This window comes from Microtus ochrogaster, chromosome 4 (genome assembly GCF_000317375.1).
Source record: "Microtus ochrogaster isolate Prairie Vole_2 chromosome 4, MicOch1.0, whole genome shotgun sequence".
In the NCBI taxonomy this organism is placed as follows: Eukaryota; Metazoa; Chordata; class Mammalia; order Rodentia; family Cricetidae; genus Microtus; species Microtus ochrogaster.
The window spans coordinates 89,343,035-89,354,787 of NC_022011.1; the positions used below are offsets into that span (position 1 = coordinate 89,343,035).

At 39.7% G+C, this 11,753-nt stretch overlaps 1 protein-coding gene across 1 annotated transcript in view; it reads right to left on the reverse strand.

Annotated features, from left to right (window-relative positions):
* Nckap1 (NCK associated protein 1) overlaps positions 1 to 11,753 on the reverse strand; it is a 78,268-nt gene that overhangs the window by 13,970 nt on the left and 52,545 nt on the right. The window contains 5 exon segments of the mRNA XM_026789642.1: positions 145 to 190; positions 373 to 672; positions 2,238 to 2,369; positions 4,434 to 4,573; positions 9,282 to 9,401. Of these exon segments, the coding sequence (XP_026645443.1) occupies positions 145 to 190; positions 373 to 672; positions 2,238 to 2,369; positions 4,434 to 4,573; positions 9,282 to 9,401 (738 nt within the window).

Genomic DNA, 11,753 nt, shown 5'->3' on the forward strand with positions numbered 1-11,753 from the left:
TGGCTCACAACCATCTGAAATGAGGTCTGGTGCCCTCTTCTGGCCTTCAGGCATACACGCAGAAAGAATATTGTATACATAATAAATAAATATTTTTTTTTAAAAAAATTCATTACAGTATACATTTGTATACATACAGTATACATATGTAAGTCTGAAGTCAACTGTTAAAATAAATGAGAACATGACCCTAGAGAGACGGCTCTGACGGTAAGAACTCTGGCTGTTCTTCCAGAGGCCCCGGTTTGAATCACAGCATCCCGTGCTAGTTCATAACCGGCTGTGACTCCAGACTCAGGGGCTCAGATGTTCTTCCCTATCCTCTGAGGGCACAGTCACACATGAAGTACACATATATTCATATATAAGCACAACCATAAAGTTATTTTCCCTAAGGAGTTTATTATAAAACAAAACTCTCAATCATTCAAAATTTCTAAATGTGTTCCTTACCAATTTGTATATAGACTGGTAATGGTTGGCTCTCCATGGCTGTCTAAGTGTTGTGTTTGTTGAAGAAGAACATTATTAAATACTCTGGTGATATCGATCTGTACATAGTTCTCTATGGACTGGAGTACAGTCATATACGCTCTTACACTTGTTAGAAGCTCAGATGGTTTTGCAATCTCCTGTGTAGCTTGATTATACATAGTCATTCCAACAATTGATCTGGGGATAATAAAAGAGGTAAGAGTTTCCCACTTATGAAAACAATCTACTCAATCTGCTAATATCTAATATCAAATATGCAATAAAATTAATTTTGAAAGATTTATAAAATAAAGCCATGAAATTACTGTCACCTTAATTACCTAAAAATGATGGACTAGGAATACAAATGATTAAAAAACACTCTGAGAATGTAAATTAATGATAATGGTAAAACATAAAAAGGACTTTAAAAACTGCATTAATACAGCAAGAATGATGAGCTATTTAACCGTTGATAGCTTAATCTGCAGGACACTGCTGCTTGATGCTTTTTGTATTTTATGGGAATGAACTACAATCCCAATATTTAATAACATGACTATGTAGTTACCATCATTAACATTTCATAAACAAAATAAACTAAGGTTTAAAACAGAAGTAAACTAAAAAAAAAAAAAGAGTTACTGTTTGGAGGTGATCTGTCTAGTGTGAACAAATTTCCAAACACCTACAAAGATATGTAAATATGCAACTACAGAAACTGTTTAATTAAGCACTTAGCACACATGCTGCATCTGAAGTTGACAACACGGATGATCACTTATGAATAATTGTCTGCTTGACTTAATGTTGATTTTCAACAAACTGCATGATAGTTAAAACAGGATGACAATGAAACAGCACATTACACTCACTTTATCCCCCTTGTATAGATAAGGCTAAAAAGGAACACAAATTTAAAAATACTTCTTTTGGTAGCTTGAATGTAATTGGCCCCATAAGCTTACAGGGGAGTGACACTATTATTAATAAGAAGGCTGGGTCTTGTTGGAGTAGGTGTGGCCTTGTAGGGTGAAGTATGTCACTGTGGAAGTGGGCTTTGAGGTCTCACATATGCTAAAGTCATGCCCAAAGAGACAGACCACTCTCTTGTTGCCTGTGGATAAGGTCTAGAACTCAGCCCTTTCTCCAGCACCACATCTGCCTGAATGCCACCATGTCACACACCATGATGTTTAACCAAACCTTTAAAAATGCTAGCAATCCCAGTGAAATGTCTTCCTTTATAAGAGTTGCCCTGGTCACGGCATCTTCAAAGTAATAGAAATCCTACGAGACACTTCTCTAACTGATTTTTTCTGCATTAGTCCCTCCTAATCCCTTAAATTTTTTTTAATTTAAATTACAGTTATTTACACAGGTGTGTGTGTGCTCATTCGTGCCATGCTGCACATGCGGCGGTTAGCGCACAATGCTGAAAAGTCTTTTCTTCTGCCTTGGGTCTGCTTGCTCAGCAGCAAGCACCGTACCTACTGAGCCACTTGCCAGCTATAAGCCTGAAGACAGATCAGCAAATCACCTACTATTTGCGGAGGACAGCTAAACCTCAGGTGACACTGACTGATGTTCGCAGTGTCAGTAATCAGTGGTAAGTATGGGACAGGAACCCGCTGCCCAGGAAATCTCAGTCCACTGCTGTACACGGCTCTCAGTCCATTACTATTTGTACTGCAGTTCGACTCGTGTCAGATGGGTACCAGATAATGAACACGGCAGCGCCAGCAGTCCGTGCGCTCTCTTACTTAGTGAAGCGTATCTCCAGGTGAGAGGTCAAGTACTCGCGTGGCGTGAAGGTGTGCTCCCACACCGCCATGTTCGGAACATAATTTATGGAGAAGCATAACTCCGAAAGTGCAGTGTGCAACTTATCAAGGCTAAAAAACAGCAAAACATATTAATTAAAATGATACTTCATCATAAACAATTCCAAATCAGTTTCATAAAAATAGCAAGACTTATAGAGAATTCTGCAGAATTTGATTTTTCTATTTATTCTTAAACCAATAACTCAAAATGTTTAGGTTTAACTCATCAGGTGTTTTTTAAATCATGTTTCTTTACATTCAGCTAATAATGAAAACACGGAGCGACCACAGGAAGAGGTGCTTATTCTGCACTCAGCATCAATAACCTCCTCATGACGGTGCTGCTCTGTTAGCTCCCTCTGAGAAGGAGCAGTGTTATAAAGAGGCAATGGTGTTCATCTTAGGAACAAGTAGAACATTTTCACAAAAAACATTCACTTATGCTTTCCTTCCCAACAATCAAAAACTTGACAAATCTCCCAGAGTGTTTTCAAATAATGGTATCAAATACATTCTAATGTATCACAAAATGCTACAAGTCCCCTTTATCTCACCTAAGTTAAGAATTAAGATCGTTTATACTGCTCCTCAAAGCATGACAGATTCTTTTTTTTGCTCTGAATCGTCAAGTTTATTTTTTTTAATTTATTTATTTATTAAGGATTTCTGCCTCCTCCCCGCCACCGCCTCCCATTTCTCTCCCCCTCTCCCAATCAAGTCCCCCTCCCTCATCAGCTCAAAGAGCAATCAGGGTTCCCTGACCTGTGGGAAGTCCAAAGACCGCCCACCTCCATCCAGGTTTAGTAAGGTGAGCATTCAAACTGCCTAGGCTCCCCCAAAGCCAGTACGTGCAGTAGGATCAAAAACCCACTGCCATTGTTCTTGAGTTCTCAGTAGTCCTCATTGTCCGCTATGTTCAGCAAGTCCGGTTTTATCCCATGCTTTTCGGACCCAAGCCAGCTGGCCTTGGTCTCCAAAATATATAAAGAACTCAAGAAACTAGACCATAAAAGGCTAATCAAACCAATTATAAAATGGGGCACTGAGCTGAACAGAGAATTCTCAACAGAAGAAGTTCAAATGGCCAAAAGACACTTAAGGTCATGCTCAACTTCCTTAGCGATCAGGGAAATGCAAATCAAGACAACTTTAAGATACCATCTTACACCTGTCAGAATGGCTAAAATAAAAAACACCAATGATAGCCTTTGCTGGAGAGGGTGTGGAGAAAGGGGTACACTCATCCATTGCTGGTGGGAATGCAAACTTGTGCAACCACTCTGGAAAGCAGTGTGGCGGTTCCTCAGGAAATTCGGGAGCATGACAGATTCTTAACCTTTTGCGTTTAGTACATCAACATCTATTATATATGTCAGTTTAATAATGACGGTCATCATGACAGATCAAGAGTCACCTAGAGAATAAACCCACGAAGGTGTCTGTGAGGAGCTTCTAGATTGGGTAAACAGGGGTGGGAGGACCTATGCTAACTGTGAACAGTGTCCTTCCTTGGGCTGGGCACCTGGAGAAAAAAGTCAAAAGCAAGCTGAGTACCAAGCATTTCTCTCCCTGCTTCTTAGCTGCAGAAACACTGTGAGGAGGGCCTCCAGCTCCTGCCTCTGTTCCTCCTCTACCAGCATGGACCATACCCTCAAAGCATAAGCCACAATAACCCTTTCCTTCTGACATGGTTTCTTCTGGGTTTCATGTCCCAATAATGGCGAGAGTCATGCATCTTCTAAAATCTCCATTTTAGGCCAGGTAGTGGTGGCACATGCCTTTAATCCCAGCACTTAGGAGGCAGGTAGATCTCTGTGAGTTCAAGGCCACTCTGGACTACAAAATGAGTTCCAGCACAGCCAGAGCTGTTACACAGAGAAACCCTGTCTCAAAAAAACAAAAGAAAAGAAAGGGAAAAAAAAAAATCTACATTTTAGAATAAAGTACTAGAAGCTTATCAAATTTATAATCTTTTTGGTGTGGGCCAGAAAAGACAATCTACTCAATTCCTACCATAGTCTCCCTCTGCTCTAATATCGCAGGAAAGACCTCACAGAACACACAATAAAGAGGAAGGCTTACTCTAATATCGCAGGAAAGACCTCACAGAACACAATAAAGAGGAAGGCTTACTTGGTCACCACCAGCCTGTTCTTCCTCATGCTCTCAACACCCGGCTTTTCCCTCTCAGGTTCCCCTTTCTTGCCAGTCTGTTTTTTTGACTTCTTATTCACTGCTTGACTGATGGTTTTGGCACAATGCTTAGGCAGCAACTGAAATGGGGTAAGAATGACATTAACTTTTGCACCAATTTCCCAGAGTGTATAAACGAACACAGGACACCTTAGCCGAGTCTGGACAAACAAGCAATAGGACAGAAATGTGGGAAGCATGGAAGAAAGTAGAAACCTATCCGAGTATCAAGGTTTATTCAAGTTATTACTCAAAAGATAAGTAAAAACAGACAAGGCAAGTACGGAGAGGGATAAAACAACTATGTGAATGGCCTGTAAAAAAAAAAAAACAATCTAGCTGGGCAGCGGTGGTGCACGCCTTTAATCCCAGTACTCAGGAGGCAGAGGCAGAGGCAGGCGGATCTCTATGAGTTTGAGGCCAGCCTGGTCCAGGACACGTTCCAAAGCTACAGAGAAACCCACAAACCCTGTGCAGAAAACCCACAAAAACAAAACAAAAAAAATCTGTTGAGGACCAGGTGGGCATACAATGAAGTGGGGCATGAAGTGTGAAGTGCCAAGTTTTTGTAGTGGTTTTAGCTGTCAGAGGACCCCAACTGTTTGTCATAGTCAGAACCTGGAAACAACCTAAATGTCCCTTGACCAGAGAATGGATAAGGAAAATGTGGTACATTTACACAATGGAGTACTACACAGCAGAGAAAAACAATGACATTTTTGCAGGAAAATGGATGGATCTAGAAAACATCATATTGAGTGAAGTAATCCAGACCCAGAAAGACAAATACCATATGTATTCACTCATAACTGGCTTTCAGACTTAAAGCAAAGAAAAACCAGCCTACAATTCACAGCCCCAGAGAACCTAGACAACAATGAGGACCCTAAGAGAGACAAACATGGATTTAATCTACATGGGAAATAGAAAAAGACAAGATCTCCTGAGAAAATTGGGAGCATGGAAACCATGAGAGAAGGTAGAAAAAGGGAAAGGAGTGGAAAAAAATATATATATAGCTCAATAAAACCAGATCTCTAAACATCCAAACTACAACCCCAATAAACCTAGTGGGAATCGGAAGATCAGTGTCCATCCAGAAACAGACAGGTAATAGGGAATCTGAGACCCTAAGAAAAGGGCCCCAGGCCCTTAGGATTTCAAGTCCCACCAGCTCTCAACGCCGACCCAAGCTCTACCATCGACAGGGCCCATGCTGAGCAGAACCTTCTGGGATTAGCATCGACCTGTACACAGGAAGAATTAGAGGTAAAGGAAAGAAGACACAGGTGAATGGGGTCACTGAACAGCAAACAGCCGTGTCTGTTAATGTCAAGTGGGGACAGCAAAGTGTAGGAAAGGAAGAAAAACCATCTGATCCCTAACTCTTTTCACAAATCCAAGAAAATTAACTACATGAAAAAATAAGCAAGAAATAATACATACTTTTAATTCCACACAGAGCTGATATAAGAAAAAAAGACAAAATTTCTAAAAGCTATTTCTATAGATAATCAAAGTACAAAAAAAAAAAAAAACAAAAAACCGAACCCAGGATATAAAATTAAAGAAAAATAAATTCAAAACCAAACAAAAAATGTTTCATAGTTGAATATCAGACTCCCAAAACATAAAATTTAAAAATACATTATATAACATCTTAAAGAGGATAATAATGAGAGATAATTAAAAAAAAACAACAACCAGGGCTATCCAAGAGACTCTGAAAACATACAATCCTACTATTGCCCTTGGGTTACCCAGAGATGGAAGGTATATTGCTGAAGTCACCATACATTTCCGAAACCACCAGGAGACCCCTTGAGACCCCCTGAGCTGGCATTAACCTGAAGGTCACCTCCCTAAAGACTACACCAGAAGGCATTATTCAAGCTTCCAAAGGAGGGCGGCAGCCAACAGTCCTGCCCACCTACGGCACCTGTGAGCCACAGCACCAGGCGGCATGGAGAGACAGCCCCAAAGGTGCAGTAGCAGCATACATGCCTTGCTGATAACCAACAGCTTGATAACTGGACTTAAGACTCACTCAACACGAGGATATTGTATCTAGTATTGGAAACCACTCAGTGCTAATAAGTCATGGATCCTGGAGGAGAACCTCTAACACTAATTTCCTAAGCCAGAGTAACCCCTAACAACGACCCATAAACATCTGTCCCACAGACAGGTGTACTCTTCATTCCTCATCAAGGAAATTTCTCTTTCCAACACATGAAGACCACTATAGACAACTACAACCAATCAAAATGCAGAGCTGTGGAGCCCAGTCCCAGTGGATATACCTACAAAACACTCCTGTACCTAACACTCAGAGTATACTGCAAGAGAGGGGCAGAAAGATTTAAGAGCCAAAGGATCAGAGAGTTTGCTCTGAGACTATATCTCCGGTAACATCAGAAGCCACGGCCAAAAAGTCTTATAAACACGACTGCCCAAGTGTGAGCTGAACAAGGAGGACACCAATAAACACGCCAAAGTGAACAGGAAAAAAGTCCACAAGTCTTCAAAGAACTACAGGAAACTGAGCAAAGCTGGGAGGAGGGAGGAGTTGTCTTCCCTGGAGCGAGCACACCAACTAGTTGTCCGGTGCCGGTGTTGGTCAGCCCTGAAAATATGCATGCACGTAACATATGGACTGAGCAGGTTATAGTTAGGAATAGGTGAGTGTGTATGTATGTGTTTGCATGCAAAAACAATTAAAGAAAGAATAGGCCATGAATTTAAAAGCAAGCAAGGAGAGGCATATAGGAGAGTTTGAGGGAGGAAAGAGAACGGAGGGATGTTGTAATTATATGAATCTCCAGAAGCAAAACAAAACAATCCTCCCAAAAGAATCAACGAAAGATTGTTGAAAACAGAAAATGACCGCCACATCTCATTTGTTGCCATAGAAAATATCGTGACCGGGTTTTTTCCTTCCACCTGTCTCATGACAGGGTCCTGCCCGACTCGCCCAAGTAACTGGACATGGTTCAGAGATGTGGCGGTCAGGGGAGAGTGACACATACCAAATGGGTGACGTCAGTCAGAAGACAACGTGGCACAGAATATCAGTGTTTCGACCAGGCCTCAGAGATTTGGCATATCAGTATGTGAAAAAGGGGGCTCGCATATTTGTGGAAGGGAAAGTGGACTATGGTGAATACATGGATAAAAATAACGTGAGGCGGCAGGCAATGACGATCATAGCTGATAACATTATATTTCTGAGTGACCAGATAAAAGAAAAGGCATAGAGCGGATGATTCTTCTTTGATCATTGTTTGTTACAGTCTCCTTTCAAATTCATATATAGTCTATAGTTTAAACATAAAGATTAAAAATTTTTATATAAAATGAGTCATAATATTTAAAAAAAAAAACAACAGAAAATGAACTCTAGCAGTAAGAAGGCGCCACATAAAAGCACCAAAGAGATGCACGTGCAGTAGAACTGGGGCATGGAACGATTCCATAGAAGTAACAGTGACTGACAGTCGACATCGGCAGAGCAGAGCGTGCAGTGCTTCTGAACTTGATGTCACTGTATTGTCACCATAAGGTCAGTGCCAGGAACACATGTACAAGAACTGTACATTTCTGTCAGTAATTATATACCATTATCACCATGGAACTACGGATATAAAACAAGGGAAGGCAGCAATGCTGTTTTATGGACTCCAAGTGCGATGAGGAATGACTGTGTCTCATGAGGTTTAAATAAGACCAGGAAGCACTCTAATGTTAGGATTGGGGCTTGAGACGTCCCACTGAAAGAAACTCAAAGAAACTGTCTAAGTAAAAATATATAAAGATGAAGTTGGTATTTTTAAATTTACTAATTGTTTAGTTTTTCACTGGGGATTGGCCCTTTTATGTAGTAGGCAAGTGGGGATACACGTACTATCCCAGCAAGCTCTCAGGTACTCTATAGATTACCATTGGCCAAAGATGAGCCAATCTGTGCTACAGTATAGAAATATAGTGAATTAAAAAAAATTATCAGCCGGGCGGTGGTGGCGCACGCCTTTAATCCCAGCACTTGGGAGGCAGAGGCAGGCAGATCTCTGGGAGTTCGAGGCCAGCCTGGTCTACAAGAGCTAGTTCTGGGACAGGCACCAAAGCTACAGAGAAACCCTGTCTCGAAAAACAAAACAAACAAAAAAAAAAAAACCAAAAACAACAACAAAAAATTATCAAACATGGTAAATTCCAGGAACCCACTTAGTATAAAATAATTTACTAGTCACCTAGGAAATAAAGGGAAACAGTCAAGTGTTTTGTTACTTTCCTTTACAGTTATACCACCAAGTAGAAGCAGTTGGGAAAAATCTAAAGTACCACAACTACTAAATGTAGATATAGTATGAAGAGTCTTAGACCTTCCCCAAAGCAATGTGCCTTACCCGCTCTGAGGAGTGGATGGGGTTGATGGGGGTTAGGTGGAGAGGAGGGGAGGGAGTTGGTTGAGTAGAATAAAAAAGGTAGTTTTCTTTTTAAATAAAGAAAAAAAGAGAACTGAAAGAACATTTTGCAGTCACAAAATAATGGAATCAAGTACTAAAATCACAAAACCAAATCAAGTAGACAATACATGTCTCTTGAGAAAAGAACAGACATGGACAGCCTTTACATCTGTAATAAGGTCTACCAATGTAGTTCACAAGAACAGGCAATAACTGGGCTTTCTGAGAGTTGGAATTATAAAAAGAAAAATAAATGAAAATCTAATGACTTGCTTTCTTGCATTCACAAATTCGTATCTGTTGGAAAAACTTAAATTATTACCTGGTCACTAAGAGTGCACTGTTCTGTGCAAATATCAGTGATGAGGTTTCGAGCTTGTTTGGCCATTTCATCCAAGAACATATTACACAGGGAAAGACTGCGGTCTCCAATATGGTGGCGCTGGTAGGCAGAGGATGGAAACAACACGTGTCACAAGAAAGTCACCAGAACAAACACTCGAAATAAGTCCTGTTCTACTGTGAGGGGCAGAAAAGCAGGTATGCACTGTTTTCTTTACTACAGAATTAAACTATGATTCTGTGGGATTTCACGGTTCACATAAAATATGTATTTTATAGAAATGTAACAAAATTATGATTAAAGATCACTATTTATAAAGTATAAAACTATGTATTTAACCAGGCGTGGTAGCACACATTTGTAATCCCAGCACTGGAGAAACTGAGGCAGAAGGATGACAAGACTGAGAGACTCTGCTCAGAAAGAAAGACAATAAACTATGTATTTCATCATTCAAACTCACCAAGTTCTAAATCTAGGCATCAGTATCTAAAACTAAAGTACACAATATACATGAGCAGTTAAGTTTCTAAATGTAATTATAGTTAACACATGAATTCTGAAGTAGTTCTAATAATAAATAAGTTTTAAATAAGCAAGAGCTCAAGTAGATAAATAAAAGTATTAGAAACCAAGTTGGGAAAATAAATGAGACATTTAAAATTTCTGAAATTATCTCTTCTCTTCCTACTTCCTGAGGATGGAGAAGGAAACATGCATTCTTTGAACACAGTAGTGGGAAATGGTGTATTTTATCTCAGAATAGAATTAACACATCTGCATGTATATGTGTGTGTATATATATATAATGTATGTATGTATATATCTGTATGTGATATATATAAAATAGACAACCTACTTATCTCTACAGGAGTCGGCATTTGTTTAGTTTGGTAGATTGTAGCGGATTTTGTTAAAATAATTAGAGCCGAGTGGTGGTTGCAAATATTTTTAATGCCAGCACAGCAGAGGCAGGTAGATCTTTGTGAATTTAAAGCCAGGGTAATCTACAGAGAAAGTTTGAGTTCCAGGACAGCCAGGGCTATACAAAGAAACCTTGTCTTGAAAAACTAAACAAAACGAATTGCTAACTAAAAATATTTAAAATAGCCTGCTCTAGGGAATGAGTTCCAGAACAGCCAAGGATACCCAAGGAAACTCTGTCTAAAAATAACAAAACAAAACAAACAAACCAACCAAACAAAAGAACTAGAATGTTCAATATATGAAGGCATAAATTCTCTACTATACATGAGATATTTTACAAAGAGAAATTAAGAAAATGTTTCCTTCTGTCTTCCATATTTATGTAACATAAAGTCTGCATGTTGTCAAAATAATTGTGCTCAACACATAAAATATTCATTTCTGAATTTATCAACCTTAAATTTTATTTTAAGTGACCTAAAAACTTTAATATGAATCCAAACAAAAGAGACTGTAGCCAATATTAAATACTGGTCAATTTGTATGTGGGACAGCTCAGGATTTTGGGGGGAGGGGAGATACTGTGGCTTGAACCCAGAACTAGGTACAGTTTAACTGGGTAGGCATGCTACAAAAAAAACTACATCTCCAACCTCCACTTGCCTTCTTTATTCTGAGACAGGCTCTCATTAAGCCGGCCTCAGCAGTGCAGAGCACAGGCTTGGGCCATCAGGCTCTGCTGAGTCTCTCAACATGTCGCACAAGTCTTTCTTTCGGTTCCCAAAAAGCTTTCTGTGGCCTCAACTTTTCTCAAAGTGCTCTTCCCATGGAATACTCACAAGCTAGATATACTACCTCAAGTTTCTTTTCAACACATCCTGCAGCTCTAAGAAAAGAGAGTGGACACTAAGTTACACAGAGATACATTTCTCACTTTCAATGTATAGTCTTGCCACACTTACAAAATGATAATTCTTTTAAAGACTAGAGAAAAGATCTTTTCATTTTATTTCCTTACTGGCTGTCAAATATAAGTGCATCTATTAGATAAAATGTGATGTTTTATTTATGTATGGCTTTCTTTTATTCTAGGGATGAACCCGGGGCCTTGCAGACCCCTAGCAGGTACTCCACCACACTACAGACTCCCAGCATCCTGACATCATCATCTTTGTGTATACTGGAGAAAGATTCAATTACTCACCAACTTGATTTCTGTAGTAAGAACATTAAAATTCTATTCTTTTTAGCCAGCTAAAATATTCATTATAAATACTATTTTCTGAGACGGTCTCTCTAGGTAGCTCAGGTTAGCTTTGAATGTGTCATCTTCCTGCCACAGCTTCCCGAGTGCTGGGATTACCCCACACCCCACTCTGTATCATTAACTACATCACCATGCAGCCTAACAGATGACTGAAACTCATTTTTCCAAGCTAAGCCTTTCCTTTTAATACCCAGTGTGTGTGTGTGTGTGTGTGTGTGTGTGTGTGTGTGTGTGTGTGTGTGTGTGTGTGTGTGTGT